Source organism: Patagioenas fasciata, chromosome 18 (genome assembly GCF_037038585.1).
Source record: "Patagioenas fasciata isolate bPatFas1 chromosome 18, bPatFas1.hap1, whole genome shotgun sequence".
NCBI lineage: Eukaryota > Metazoa > Chordata > Aves > Columbiformes > Columbidae > Patagioenas > Patagioenas fasciata.
The window spans coordinates 5,425,208-5,440,815 of NC_092537.1; the positions used below are offsets into that span (position 1 = coordinate 5,425,208).

A 15,608-nucleotide genomic window follows, 5' to 3' on the forward strand; every position below is an offset into this window, starting at 1 on the left:
TACACAAATAGTGACAACTGCAAAGATCAGCAGTGCCGGATGGCACCATAAATCTTCTGAGTCATAAGCACTGTTGCTGATAACTGGATTCACTATTTGGTTTATTACAGCCTTGTAATGCCACAGTGATGTTACCTGTCCCATTTATCAAGCAGGTTTATTTATTGGCACAGTAGCACCACTGCTATTCAAGAGTGTAATAAAATAATGGAGCCATCTCATTCTAGTAATGCTTAAAAACCCCTTAGAGAAACATATCAATGCATTTGCTTGAGAAATACAGATTAGAAGAAAAAAAAAAAAAGGCAGCTGAGAGGAGTCACTAACTAGACAAAATAGCACTGATGCAAATTGAACCAAGCTCCAAATGGAATACGTGAGCTTGCAGCCCTGCCTGGAGAAGGCTTTGCAGGTGAAGGGAGGTTAGACCTCAGCTCTGCTAAAAGTTTCCAACCTGACATTTTTCTTCTAGTCTTTTTCTCTTTTAATTTGGTTGAATAAGGAGGAATAAGTCAGCCAGAGGCCACAGGTTGGAGGTACTCTTCTTCTTGCATGCTCTCTCTTCTGACTGAACCTTCTCCGTGTCCATGGCCTCATGTTCTCCCTCCTGGGGCAGGCGCCTGCTGCTCTCTCTGTGTCCCCTTTCACAGCTTTTCTCTATCTTTGACAGGCTTCAGTACTGTTTAAGAGGCTGTCTGATCAAGCATTGTTCCAAAAGCTGGTAATATTAAGTATATAAAGTCGTCTTTTTTATTTTTAATAGTCTAAGAGGTGTTTAATAGCTGTGACAGGCTCAGTTGTGCAACCACGTACCATAAGGGTGTCTCAGCCTCTCTTGGTTCAGCACTTACCCAGCACTTTCCTTTGGTCAAGTCCCATGAACTTCATGGGTTTTGTAACCAATAGGATGTGTCACACCAGCCTCTGGACATCCAACTTTGGTTTATGCTGAGAGCCTGGTGATGGTCACTGGAAAGTTGGAGGCTTCCCTTGAGAGCAGTGGAGGGCACGTTAGATTGTTCTCAGTTAAGTGGGATACAGATGGAAAGAATTTTCTTTGTTTTTTCACATCAAGGAAATGTCTAGAAAGCTCCTTTGGTCAGTTCAAGTTCCCAAACACTGTTTCAGGCTGATGAGTTAGAAAATGTTTTTAAAGGCTGGATAGAAAGATCCCTATTTAAAATTGTGGTTTTGGAAAGCAAACATTTCTATAGAAGAAAAATAGATATTTAGTTATTATTAATGACCTTATTTGTAATGCTAGAGGAACTAGATGAAGAAAAGACGTAAGTCTGGGCAATTTCCCAGTGGGAAGGAATCACAAACCATCCTTGGAGATGTAGTTATTCATTCAGTGCTATGAAATGCCTAATTAAAGAGGCAATAAACAGATATTTTACTGAGTATCAAATATTGCTGAGTATTCAATAGCTATAAAAACCTTTCAAGAGCAAAGCATGAAGCCCTCCAAATCGCTTCAGAACAGTTTTCCCAATTCACGTTCAGTGAAACGTTGGTTTTAATTGACCGTGTCCAGCTTTGCCCTCGGAGGCAACAGATGTCGTTTCTGAGCTTCGTTCTGCAGGGCGGAAACTTGCAGATGGTAGTAAGACTAGGGCTTTAGTTATAGCAGCAACTGCATGGGGGCTCCTTTCAGCTGGGCTTCCTGAGTGTCCCCAGATACCCAAACCAACCTGTGGATGTCAGACACAGACAGACGTAGACATCTAACTGGTTGCACAGTCATTTTTTATTGTAGACTCTTCAAAAGTATTTACCCAATGGGACATCTGAAGAGCAGGCAAGCTTGTGAGATCCCAGCTGGGCGAGATGTAGGCAGATGCAGGAGTGGTCACTGTAAGGTGCAGGATATGTACAAAGTCCATCCTTCAGAAGCATCTTCTCCTTCATCGTCGTCAAGCCAAGGAGTTCTCAGGGATCTCTTGGGCTTCCACCTGTGTACGTGGGAGAAACACAAGAGCTTTTTCACCTGAGCCCACCCTCCATGAGGCACAAGGAGAGGATTCCACAAGAAAACGTTCCCAATAGAGGTGATGGAGAGCCTGAGAGCCGCCGGGACCTCTCAAGGGGAAGGGAAGTCTTGCCATGTGTCCTGCCGGGTCATTAATGCCGTTTCGTTCTTTTAGATCTAATGCTGGATGATGTATTAATGGAGAGCTCAGCCAGTGCAGTGCAAGGTACTGGGAAGTCGGCACGTCTCGTCCCACGTGAATGGCAGTGCTGTGTCACTAATGCTGGCCACCGCTGCTGCCAGGCATCCCACTAAACCCTCTGTGTGGTGCAAAGCTCGTTTGCTTCCTCCATGGCACACGCGCATCATTCCCAAGGGCAGGTCTGCAGACCCGCCTCAGGACTGACACTTGCAAACCTTTAATTTATCACTTGATCATGTTATGTTTTTCAATATTTTTTTTCTGGTTTTCATTAAGACACTGTCAGACTCTTCATGGTTTTTTTATTTCCCCCTTTTTTTTGTTGTTTTCTTTTTCTTTTTGTTCGAGAATAATGACTGGACTGTGAATTGGGTCCTTTATCGTTTACTGTAGCTTTCCCACCACCAACTTAGGAGTCTCTGACTAATTTGCAGGAGTGTCTCTGGAAGGCAGGCAGTCTCGCTTAGGGAGGTTATTTCATTGTTTCTCCAGGCCTTGCTCATTGCTCCACAAACACTGTGCTTCAGGGAGGCACAGCATTTTTTCAGCAAGGTAAAATTCAGTTATAATACAGAGCTTCAGTGCTTTAAGGGAGCCAGGGTGGACGTGGGGTTTAGCTGTTGTGCTGCCCAGCTTGTAAATTCCTTGTATTGATTGAGAGTCACTCAACATGTGATGCATCTTGTGAATTAAATGAAATAAAGATGCCACCTCAAAGCTTTTCCAGGTCCTGAAGGGGATGAACCATCTGGGTTGATGGTTGCTGGGGTCTGACCTGGCCACGCCAACCACGTCTCCCTTTCCCGTCCCCCCTCACCAGGATGATACTCAGGGCCGCAAATCTGTCCCTTGCTCCTTTTATTTTTAGTAGAAGCTTTGATCTGGTAAGCATCTTGTTTAATTCATAACTTAAGAATATTAGCCTGAATAATTAAAGAGACGCTAACATAGAAACAAAGATAGCTGTAATTTTCGACAAAAATAATATGCTAGGAAAAATGTGCCATTAAAACTCTCACCTGTGAACAAGCTCCCACTGCTTGAAACAGGAGCAGAGCTCCATCCATCTCTCACATATTGCTGGGAGTTTTGATTAAATACAAATCACAAGGTGAGGGCTATCGGCTTTCACTGCAGAGGACAACTTGGGGAGACAGAAGTTCCTACCTTATTTTTCTAAGGCCTTGTTGGACATTATCACAACATGCTTTATTAAATCCCAAATCTCCTTCCCGTTGCCATTCCTGGTATTCTTATTTCTTTGCCTTTATTCTTGCTCTTCTTGGTAGGCCTCCTGTCCCCTCCCGCAAAACGGGGCAGCACGATGGGGGGTGTTGTCGCTGGGTTTGGAGGTCTCTTTATTTAGTTTTCTATTTAGTTGGTTGTGACACTGTTTCTGGTCCTACAGAGCTACATCAAGGCAGGTCTATTTTATTTTTAAGGCATTGAACCCATTCCCAACCCCTCCATTGTCCTGCGCAGGCTCAGAAAGACTCTTAGACTCTGCCTTTAAAAAGTGTGCGATTGTCAGGTCTGTGCTTTGTGTTTCCTTTTGTTGTCTTCTCTTTGGATCCAGCAGTAGCGAATGTGCCACGCTGCTCTTCAGGCACCGAGGCGAGGGAACAGAAAGGCTTTATTTCTGAACCTGACTGTGAGGGATATGAGGGAATCAGTCCTGGGGTTCAACGAGAAACCTGGAGTTGTGACCCCAAATCTTCCACACATCACTTAGAGAGGGTTTCTTTTCTCTTTCTGTGGAGATAAGATGGAGAAGTGTGTGTGTGAGCGTGCTGCTGCTTGGTGCTTAGTGAGATTCTGATTTTATTTTTTTCTTTCTGTTTTTGAGTCTACATTTTGTCATAACTGGAATCTTCTCAGTGGAAATAGTTTATCATTTTCCATTTTGCTTTTTTTTTTTTTTTAATAAGTCCATTCAGTACAATGAAAGCCAAGTAAAACACTGTGTTTAAAACAAAGAATTCCTTCAGTGCAAACTACTTTTTAACCTAATAATATTCTTGATATAGTTTGTAAATCCAGCTGCGTCACAGGCTCATTGCTCACTGGTGTGCTGCTGTCCTCCAGATATACTCAGACCTGCAAAGTAGTTAATTCCCTTATTATAGAAGAAGGAAGAAGCTGGAGGAGATGGTAATGGAATTGTCCCACTCTCGTGAATTCCAATTTCCCATGCCCACGCACCTCCGGCTTGAAAGCCACCTTGGGGAAAGTGGCAATTTCTCTTTTGACAGGGCTATATTTGCAGGCAGCTGCTATCTGGAGATATTTCAGAGCCACATGCCCAGCCCCATTCCCACCAAGAAAATGCATTTAGCAGGAAAAGAGTGACCTCGGCCCCATCTCCCACAGAGCCTGGGGTTTAATGCCCCAAAGCTGGGCTGTGATCACCAAAGAATCCTAGAATAGTTTGAGTTGGAAGGGACATTCCAAGCTCATTCCATGCCACCCCTGCCAGGGGCAGGGACATCTTCACCAGCTCAGGTTGCTCAGAGCCTTGTCCAGCCTGACCTGGGATGTCTCCAGGGACGGGGCATCCACCACCTCTCTGGGCAAAGGGAGAGGTTGAGAGGGAATGGGAAATGTTTCTCCCACAACAGCCATGGTCACTGCCACTCCAAACAGGCAGGAGAGGATGACAATGAGTTTGGCGACCCCAGGACAGAGGTTGGGGCTGCCGGGCTCTGCCTCCCAGCCCTTGTCAAGGGGATCAATTATTAATCCCATGGAATGATGCCAAGATGAGCACAGAATGTCTGCTTTGGAAACAACTTGAATTGAGGGATCACAAAAGTGACAAGCCAAGTGCCCCCCTGCCAGCCACACAGTCCCCTCACCAGCACCGTCCCCTCAGATCTCCATTGCCTGGGATGAAGGAGCAGGTGGGACTTTACAGGCTGTAAAACCTCCTTCCTGCTTGGGTTAGGAGGAGATTGCTCAGGCTTCACTGTCTGAGCTGATTTTCTCCAGTGTAATGATATCTAAATTTGAACCACTTCTCCCTCTCCCACCCTCCTGGCCTCTGGCCACAGTGAAGCAGCTGGATTTACACCCTGTTTACCAGCTTTATGTCTCATAGTGGGCTTTTGCTGTATTTCCCCATCTTTTCACATTCTCATTCTGCCAATTCTTCTTTTGTTTGTTTGCTCTCCTCCTCTTTTCTTTAACGCCATGTGTGCCGGGAAGCCAAGTTAACCTTTCCAGTAATAACCGAGACTAACCCAGAGCTCTTGTTGTTCTTGACACAGTGTATTGTAACAGTACAGTAATGTGGTGTTGTGTTAGTTGTGGAGTTCACCACCTGGAATTTAACAGATGTCTGTATTTCCCAAGATGTTGGTATTGTTTAGATCTTTCCTGCAATAATTAGAAACGATACTGTGTGATAGGGGGCATGGGCTTTGCACTTGGATGGTTATACATGAGCAACACCCGACTTCTTTGCAGAACTGTGCAGGTTGGATTAAATAAATGGTATTTATACAATAGGAAAAAAAAATGGTTTATCTGTTCAGAAAGTTCCCTGCCTGCCTAGACACAGTAGCTATTTATCTATAGTCCTCGGACAGCATGCCAGCTTGTGTGGTTCATCTCACGGTAGTATCTCTATTGCACTAACTTGCATGGCCAGCATGCGACAACCGCGGAAGCGAGTGGTGACGTGGATAATGACCAGGGTTGACAAATCCCCTCTTATTTAACGTTAATGGGGAAGGGTGAAACATTCACTAATGGTGATTTTCTAAGGCTGCAAGCGCATCTGCGAGAGCAGCATCCAGAGATGTTTGGCTGGGGCATGTGCTGGGAAAAGTGGAAAGGAGCTTTGGTGTTTGGAAAGAGGGATGCAGAAGGGAAGAAACCTTGGAAAATATCTGAACAACTGGCAGCCCTGCTTATAAGGTCATGCACTGGCTAATCCAGGTGCAGGAGCCTTGCACAGGAGACATTTTACAGCCTCTCTCTAAATCCTCTCTCTGTTCTAACAGCGACGGTGCTATTCTGTAGGCTTTGGAATTACCTGCCAATCAAAGCTAAGAAAAATTTGAATTCCAGTGTAATTATTCACAAGTAAATCCACTGCAAGCAAAGGCAGAAACATTGACATTTTTCTTTTGGAATGTGAATTATGCATAAATGTAGAAGAAGTAAGTGATCCAATTACGATGGTGTTTCTTTCTGAGATGATAAGTTGGTTCATAAAAATAGGTCCTATTCCTAACCTAATTGTATTCAAACATTTTAGTTAATTTGCTACTCATAATTTAGCATAATGTGATCGAGATATCTTGACTTTATGGAGATTTATGCAGATTCTGAGATATCTGACAAAGTCTTATGAGTGAGTCAGCAGCTACCAGGCTGCTTTTTTGTAAGCACTCAATAGATTCAGCATGAAAATTCATTTTATGGACCTTTTCATCGATATTGTGCTTTAGCACTCAGGTACAGATCACCTAAAGCACACTGCAGATCAGAAAGTGAATATTAATACCACCTTTTATTTGATGATGCTGAAACAGATTTTTGGGCATTCCAAACCCCTACAGAATAAAACTGCTGAGTGATTCGTCTCTCTGGTCCTGGGCTGTAAGGGAAAGGTCTGTCTCTAGGGGAAAAACAAAACTTCTCTGATTTGTCACGATCCTGTTATGGAGCAGGGAGCGCATGAAACCGTTAAATCTATGGGTTTGATTGCAATGTCATTGGCTATTGACAAAGTGAATTCTATTTCCAGGCAAAATTTAATCTTCTAAAATTAGTTTTCCCTAAGGGCAACCCAAACCTGTGCTTTGTGGCTTCGTTCTGCCGAAATTTTTGCCCGGAATAATGTATCAAACTGTACATTTGCTGAGTAGCACTAAATATCAGGCCATGTAATTCTTACAGCTCAATAATTTTCATAACCAGTTGATCATCTAATTATGAGAGTAATATTATACTTTGACATATTCAAGACAGTCCTTTCTGCTTCAATCTGCATTATAATGCCTTCTTGAAAATTGTACTGAATTATATACTCAGCCTTGGCATTTCCACATTAGAGATTAGGTGAGTAAATGAGTTTATCTCTAGGAATGTTCAAGGTCTGAAGAGCATGTGTCATCCCTGAGGCAGCCGAACGTGGGAACGACTCGAACAGTGAAATCTGTATTTTGATAATCTTGTCTAAATGGAGGATCATTATTTTCTAATCGCTAAGGCTGACTGATCAGTTTTCCTTGGTATTTTTTATGGGCCATTTTTCAGGGCCCTGACAACCAGAGTGTTGAATTTTGTTCTATCTGCAGTTTACTGCAAAGAATATAATATAACTGAATTACTTCTCTTTCAAAGACCACCGCTAACTCAATGGTCTGTGTATTTAAGCCATTGTTAGTAAAAACTGTTCCCGGTATCTGACCATTAATCAAGCTTTTGGATACTTTGGGGACTTTTAAGATCCTTTAAAATCAGCATAAACAAAAGATGTTGTTTAGATTTAAATTTAATTTAAATTTCCCTACAGGGAAAAGAGTCTTTAGCAGCACAATAGTCCCAGCTCACCTCATCCCTGATGCCATAAGGCTGAGTATAGCGCATGTCCCACTGAAGATGTTTAACGTATATAAGATGACAGGAGCCCTGCTGTGTATTAAAAATGGTAACATGCCAGCAAGAAAAAAGGGAGAATAAATTTAAAAAAAAGACAGCATGTTGCTGTAACGGTCTAGAATTTATCATCTTTGGAACTGGAAAGTGAGGGTGCGTTGACTTCAGAAAGACGCAGAGAAATGACTTGCTGTGCCTCTCCGCTCTCCTCCTCCCTGCTGCAGAAGCTCAGTGTAAGCCCTACTATTCGGATTACTCCCGCTTTCGCCTCCTCATCCACCAGATGTGCACCAGCCACTACCTGGACCTGTTCATCACTGGCGTGATTGGCCTCAACGTCATCACCATGGCCATGGAGCACTACCAGCAGCCCAAGGTATGGGGACAGAGCTGGGGGACACGGTTGGCTGTGGTGGGATGTGCTGATGGGCAGAGTTAATGCCAGTTTTGCTGTTAGACCTCGGGGCTTTCGTCCACCTTGCCCAGCGTGGCCCTTTGCCCCATGCTTTGCCTGTCTTCCAGCTCAAACCATGGCTTTTGGGCCCTGGCCCCTGTTGCACCTCTTCCTTCTAGTTGAATGCAAAAGGGCTGCTTTAAAAATGATGAGGGGAGCAGGTTTGTTTGGTTTGCTAGATGAGATTATCATTGAAATCTTCCATTTGACTTGGGATTTCCACACACACACAAAAAAAAAAAAGGGCAAAAAAGAAAAAAATATGATGAAATGTTTATTTTTGCAAAGTTCCTCCTAAATTCCCAGTGTCCACAGGGCCCAGTTTTCAAAGGCTCTGGATTCTGTGCTGATTCTTAAAATACATTTTAATATATTAGCACGCTAAGTTCCCGGGTCTTTGTCATAGTCTGAAAATAAAAACAGCCTGTCCTGGGATGTCAAGTCTCTCATGCATAAGAATGAAATGGAAATAGCTGCCTTTGCCATATAACTTGCACTTATTTTTATTAGCCACTTTCAGAATGAATAAATATAACACACAATAGGGGGAAATATTCTTTAAGACTAGACAGGACTTGAATACCTAATGTAAAAAAACCCAAACAAATAAGACATGCAGGCAAGGGGAAAAACAGCCTCCAGCCTATCATAAAGAAGCCAAAAAGTGAAAGGGCACAAGCCCAATTTATTTATTTTCTAGTCAGGTCACCTTTAAATACCATGGAAGGCTCATTGAATGATTCAGTAATTTGGTGATGAAAAAGGTTGGCTAAGGAGCCTGGATTGGAATCGCTCTAGGGCGTGCGTCTTACCGCAGTCCTTTTGCAGATACATTTTCTCTTGTATTTTAAAAATGTTGGGCAGGCTTTTGTTTCTAATTTTCTTCAGGAAAATAACACTTTTTCTCTAAGGGTAGTAACTTCAAGCTTGGGTTGTGCTGAGATGACAGCACACAGAGAGCCATGCATGTGCTGAATCAGGGCCCCGAAATCACTGTCCGGGTGACCGATGGCTGGGATCCTGCAGATATTTAAAAGGTTAATCGTATCAGAGAGCTTTATATCCAAATTTATGATTGCTCGGCATGTTGGTGCTGAAAGGGGTTGATGGTGGGATGGCCTGTGGATGAGATCCCAGACGTAGATGTTACAGCTGCCCACAGAGAGGAGGGGCTGTGGTGCGCGTAAAGGTGTTTTGAGCAAAGAGCTGCTGGGTAAAACCTGCTTTTGCCAAATTAATCTGCATGTTTGCTGGCAAAGCCCAGGTCCCCTGCAGCACAGCAGAGAGGCTCATTCAGAGCCACGGCTTCCATTGGCGCTGGGCTTGTACTTCTCAGGCCGTTGAGGTGGTTTTCACCCATGGATGCTTGAAGCTAAACTGTAGCATGGAGGCAGAGCGCGTGGCTTAAAACCCCCTCTACTGATTTTTCCCGCTCAGAGATCAGCAATTGGGTTTTGGTGGTTTTTGGTTTTTTTTTTGTTTGTTTGTTTGTTTTTGTCTGAGAGCACTTTGTTGCCATCTCTCGCATCCCTAAGAGTGCTCTGGCCACATCCATTTGATGGATGTTACCTGGGAGGCCACACAGGATGCTGCTGCCACAGCACTCCTCCATGAGCTGGGCTTTTGGGATGAAATAATCTCTGACATGGCTTAATGCCTGAGTGTGCAGGAGCTGTCCCAACCAGGAGGCACCTGTAGTTAACGGCCAGGCTGGGACACCTGCAGAGGGAAGGGTGGGCAGAGGAAAACCCGAGGCACTCGTTCCTGCTGGCGTGCCATCCCTCTCTCCTGCCCCTTGCCAAAAGCTCAAGGTGAGGAGTAAATGACAGGCTGTCACCAAGAAGCCATTTGGCCAGCGCTTGCACGATCCCAGCCAACCCACAGCTCTTGCAGCAATGAACAAATAGCAAGTGGGATGAAATTCTGCTTTCTGTTGAAAGCACGAGGAGTTTTGCGCTGCTGACACCTGCAAATGCAGCAGCTCCTACCCCTCACCCAAGAGATCCCAGCTGGGGCTGGGTTACTGGTGTGGGGTTTGGGTTGTGCCTTGGGTTTGTGTCAGCCCCTCCTGTGAATTACAGGATGGACCCACTTTCAAAGATACACTGATTTCAAATTGGGTCTGGCTTTTTGAAACACCCTGTAAATCAGCTGGGCTGGGGCCAGGCAGAAATGCAGCCTGTGCGCTCTCTGAGGCACTGGGACTTTTCCCTGGGACATTTGTCATCGGAGAAAGCCCACGGTTGGAGCCTTTTATCTGTAGCTGGGAAATGAGTAGCTGGTGAGAGGAGGGGAGGGTGAGTTTGCAGGTAGAAAGCCCCTCAGCAGAGCTGGCATGTAACCCTGCTCCTGTGTCCACATCCCAGGTTCTTGATGAAGCCCTGAAGATTTGCAATTACATCTTTACTGTGATCTTTGTCCTGGAGTCTGTTTTCAAGCTTATTGCCTTTGGGTTTCGTCGCTTCTTCCAAGACAGGTAACAAAAGCTCCATCTTGACTGTGGGGGCTGCAGCACATTTCTGGGGACAGGTGCCCAAATTCAGTGTCCTGGACACCGATGCTGTTCTCAGTGGTGTCAGTCTGACATGCTTGAATGCTTTTTGGTGTGAAAACTGAAACCTGGTTTGGTGAAGCCTTGGGATATGAGTTGGAGAAAGGATCAGGCACACCAAGGAGTGTGATTGTGCCACTTCAGCCCTTGGGGTGGATAAAATAAGAGCGAGTCTTACACCGAGCGGCTGGTTCTCTGCTCATGCGACTTGTGTGTCCATATAATCAAGAGGACCTGGTGAAGTGACAACATTTATGCCAACAGAGGCAATCTAGCCTTGAGTGGAAATGCAAGAGAAAAGGGATCTCTTTTTAAGCAGATGTTGAACAGCAGATGAAAATTCTTCTTTTTCTAGATTTTTCACTCTCTCACTTCACAAATACAGATTTTTACATCCTTGGTGAATCTTTCTCCTCCCATTTTTGCCTCCTTCAATGTTAACACCAAGAGCCCTGGCACTAAGCAGGACTTGACACGACTCCTTTAGCAGCTGAGGGATGGTTCCACCCCTCTCCCCATGTCTTGGCTGTCCAGGCTGGGATTATCCTTCTCTCCAACCTGGTACAAGTCCCCGGGGTCTTTTTTTTACCCAATATAATATTTATTGCAAGGACCGGACATAGGGTCCGGTTCTTTCTAGGGCAGATCTCATGCTGAGGTCCACGAGCATCATATCTGGAAGTGGCTGGGCAGATATGGCAGTGTCTCCCCTGAGGTCTGCAGCCTCTGGGTAGAAAACTGCCCAGCTTTTGTTTCTCTTTCCCTTCAGTCAAGAATATCTTCGGAACTGGCTGATTTTCTAACGAGATGCATTAGTTGTAATGATTTCATAACATAACTGCTTTTGTATAATACCCGCGGAAAAATGCTGCAGATTCATTTGAGTGCTAGAACCATCAAAATGACTGGAATTCATGTGAAACAAGCTACCTCCCCTTGCCAGCTTCTTAGTAGATGTTAAACTTCATTCTGTGTTTTCTCCAGATGGAACCAATTAGATCTGGCAATCGTGCTCCTGTCTATCATGGGCATCACTTTGGAAGAGATCGAGGTGAACGCTTCGCTACCAATTAACCCCACTATTATCCGAATCATGAGGGTACTCAGGATTGCTCGAGGTGAGACGAATAAAGCAGAGTTGGCTTGTGTTTGAGGCATGGAGTCCCCGCCAGGAGAGAGTGAAGCGTTGGGAAATGATCCTGGGGCACACCCCCATTGCGATGTGCATAGTTCTGGCATCAACAGGCTGTAAACAAATAAAAGAACAATGGGGGAAAATACTTGTGAGGAGCCAAAAAACTGAGCTAACTGGCTATGTGTTTCTGTCTTGAGAGGACTTGAAAGCCGAGCGCTTAGAAATAAAGGAGCTGTGGCTGTAACTCCCAGAGATGTACCTGTAACAAATATGCCAGTCAAATCGAAGTTGTCTCTAAAAGGGATCAGAGAACACAAGCTCGAGGATGTTACCTTTAAAAGACAAGCATCTAATAAATTTAATTTCCCGTGGGACTTTACATCACCGCTTGGTGACAAAGCATGCCTCGTCACTCTGCATCCATCTGTCCCCTCAGACTTGTAATGACACGTACCCAAGTTGGGAAGCCAACTTCTTTGGGACCTGATTTTTCAGAACAGGGAGCTCTCAGGGCCAAATGGGGAAGTGGTAAAATGTGAGTGCTCAGGCCCTGAATAAAATACTCCTGGGCCCTCCTGAAGGGCAACATTGTGCTCTGAGGTATAATTGCGATGATTACAGCCATCATCTAAGCAAAGAAGGAACTGGAGGAGAAATGAAATGCTGCTGTGTCTCAAGGGGGGAAAAAGTGTTTTTTTCCTGTGCATTGGATCCCTTTCAGAATTAAAAATACATGTAGTTTCTAATTGGAAATGCAACCTTCTGGAAGAGATGTGTAAATCAGTGAATCACGTATGGAAGTGGGAAAGTAGCCCCAGGGCTGGGAACGTAACTGCGCACGATAACCAGAGGAAGGAGGAGATGAGTCTGACACAGATAAGGTGGGGAAAGAAAAAGCCAGGCAGAACGATGACCCTTTCTCCAAGTCTCAGGATAGGTGATGCTGCTATTCATGGGATTTTAATAGTATCCAAGCAACCAGGAGCGATGTAAAAAGGCCTGGGACTATAGCAGCTAATGGAGAACACTTGACACGATTTCACATTTCTCTTCCTATAATCTGTGGCTCTTGGGAGAGGGACTGAGTTTGTTAACGCCGCCGTTACCATATTACAAACGTGTTTTCTGCAGTGTTGAAGTTGCTGAAGATGGCTGTAGGGATGAGAGCCCTCTTGGACACCGTGATGCAAGCGCTGCCGCAGGTAACCCACTGCCATATCACACCAGATCTCCTCTGGCCCAGACCTCATTTCCTATCGCAGAGGAATGCTAATCATTTTATCTCTACTGTCATTAGAAAATCGTATTTCCCTTCCGAAGCTCAGTCTGAGATACAGTCCTCACATTGAGGTCATTTTTCCCCTGAAGCAATTTAAGTTTTGGATTAAAGAATACAGCAAGAAACAGGTCTGGAACAAAAAAATCAATGAACGTTCTTTTTTTGTGTGTTTTTCTCCCCCTATTTCTTTTTCTCTTTCCAGGTGGGGAATCTGGGTCTTCTCTTCATGTTGTTGTTTTTCATATTTGCAGCTCTTGGAGTGGAGCTGTTTGGAGACCTCGGTGAGTGTTCCCGTGCCGGTGGCTGCGGGGGGAGCGGTGGGTGCATCAGGGGTCTCACGGCTGTGCTTGGTCCCCAGAATGCGATGACACGCACCCCTGCGAGGGGCTGGGACGGCACGCCACCTTCCGAAACTTCGGCATGGCCTTTCTGACCCTCTTCCGAGTATCCACGGGAGACAACTGGAATGGGATAATGAAGGTAAGAGACCCAAGAAAAAGCGGTATTGCCTATAATTAAGATAATAATTAATAATTCTTAATAGTTATTATTAAGAATTATTCTCATTAATTATAATTAATTACAAGCCACCCACACTGCTCCAGGATGGTAACAATGCTCAGCCAGGACACTCATGTCCTGCAGTGAGCTGGTGTCCTCATTCACGCACTGGGCAAAGTCTCTAGTTGTGTTCCCACCCCCCAACAATGTGGTGCCTACGGCTGCAGGCTCCTGGCAAACTCCATATATTCCCTTTTCTAACCTAAGAGAGCAACTTTAAAAGAAGGGGGAAAAATAAAGGGACTCATCTCTCAAGTAAAACAAGAGTTCAGCTCAGTAATGTGCATTAGTTTTATTGTTTTCCTTTAAAGTCTCCTGTTACTAATATTATTGTTGTTGGGTTTACTTTGTGGGTTTTTTTTCCTGGGAAAACCCAGGTTTCTGAGAGTCTCTCTTAGGGAACAGCTGTAAGGGATGCTATTGTGAAGAAATCAGGTCTACGAATGCACAAGGTGCAAGCTAGTGCGAAGGAATCGCTTCTCTGTCCCTTTGTAGCCCATGGTGAGTGGTAGGTGGCCAAAGTCTTAGTGACAAGGTGTGAACCTGAGCAAAGAGTGTCTGCAGGTGGGATCGCTGATGGGTTGTAGCTGCACCCTGCTTTGCCCTGGATCCATCTGTCACAATCTTCTGCGTTTGGTGTCTAACCTGATAAAACAGCCTTTCCTTTGGGAGCAGCAGGGTGTCGATGGCTGTTGTCGCACACCCCAAGAATGATTTCTTCTGAGCCTGCTCGTGGGGACTAACACGGAAAATCTAAGGTTTTACTGGCAAGTATTTTGCCATTTTAGACATGAAATTTGCTGAATCTTCTCAGTTTTCTTCATGAAAGGACAACTCATTGCAGTCAGATGACCAGACTGCAGACTGAGGTCTGTGCTGGAAACTCTTCACATCTGTCCCTCATTTCCCCTCTTTTTCCAGGACACGCTGCGAGACTGTGACCAGGAGTCCACCTGTTACAACACTGTCATTTCACCCATCTACTTCGTCTCCTTCGTGCTGACGGCCCAGTTCGTCCTGGTGAACGTGGTGATCGCTGTGCTCATGAAGCACTTGGAGGAGAGCAACAAGGAGGCAAAGGAGGAGGCAGAGCTCGAAGCAGAACTGGAGATGGAGATGAAGACAATGACCCCCGGCCAACACAACCCCTCAGACATCTTTGCATGGACAAGCAGTGGTGGAGAGAGACCCGAGAGCCCCCGAGGATGTACCAATCCCATGCAAATCAAGGTGGATTCTCAGCTCTCATTAGTTTACCCTATGGTGAGAATCTCAGTTGGAGGGTGAAGAGGGCTTGACCTGCATATTTGCTGGGGGAAGACACGCACGAGTCGGTGATGGAGGAGTGGGTGTACGTACATCCAGGGCTTGTATTCCTCGCTGTCTGCTGAGTGGCCATTGCGTGCTGTGGGCACCGATGCTCCAAGGAAGAGACCCAGGCAGGTCTCCAGACCACCTTGATGCATCTGTTCAGAGGTAGAGAGCTTTGCAGTTTGTTCTGGAGATGTGCCCAAGCCACTCAGTTCAGAGCTATCTCCAAATTTGCTCTAATCCAAAGTTTAGGCTAGGTCCTTTGTGACAGCAAAATCATGAGCATAACGTGTTTGCTTTTCTAACGCAGACCATAAACCACGACATAAAAGAGGAATAAAACTTGGCTAATCTTTGCTTAGATATTAAATTTGTTTTATGTAACTTCAATTTAAAATCCATCCCTGCAATCAAACTGGTAAGAAAAGATTGTTTTAACCACAGAATCAGTCAGAGGAGGCTCAAACCTGAGCTCACCAGAACTGGTGGCAAAACTCCCACCGGCAGGAGCAGGGCTGGAGTGCGGTAGCTGCTAC

At 45.0% G+C, this 15,608-nt stretch overlaps 1 protein-coding gene across 17 annotated transcripts in view; it reads left to right on the top strand.

Annotated features, from left to right (window-relative positions):
* CACNA1G (calcium voltage-gated channel subunit alpha1 G) overlaps positions 1-15,608 on the top strand; it is a 138,458-nt gene that overhangs the window by 106,570 nt on the left and 16,280 nt on the right. For 6 of the 17 annotated variants that reach the window (XM_071816524.1, XM_071816525.1, XM_071816533.1 and 3 more), the window contains 8 exons: positions 2,148-2,198; positions 8,006-8,157; positions 10,602-10,711; positions 11,771-11,904; positions 13,053-13,123; positions 13,403-13,481; positions 13,559-13,680; positions 14,683-14,991. In XM_071816524.1, the coding sequence (XP_071672625.1) occupies positions 2,148-2,198; positions 8,006-8,157; positions 10,602-10,711; positions 11,771-11,904; positions 13,053-13,123; positions 13,403-13,481; positions 13,559-13,680; positions 14,683-14,991 (1,028 nt within the window). Of the gene's footprint in view, positions 1-2,147; positions 2,199-8,005; positions 8,158-10,601; positions 10,712-11,770; positions 11,905-13,052; positions 13,124-13,402; positions 13,482-13,558; positions 13,681-14,682; positions 15,025-15,608 lie in introns of all 17 variants that reach the window. The other 11 variants (XM_071816535.1, XM_071816530.1, XM_065852641.2 and 8 more) reach the window with 3 other exon arrangements.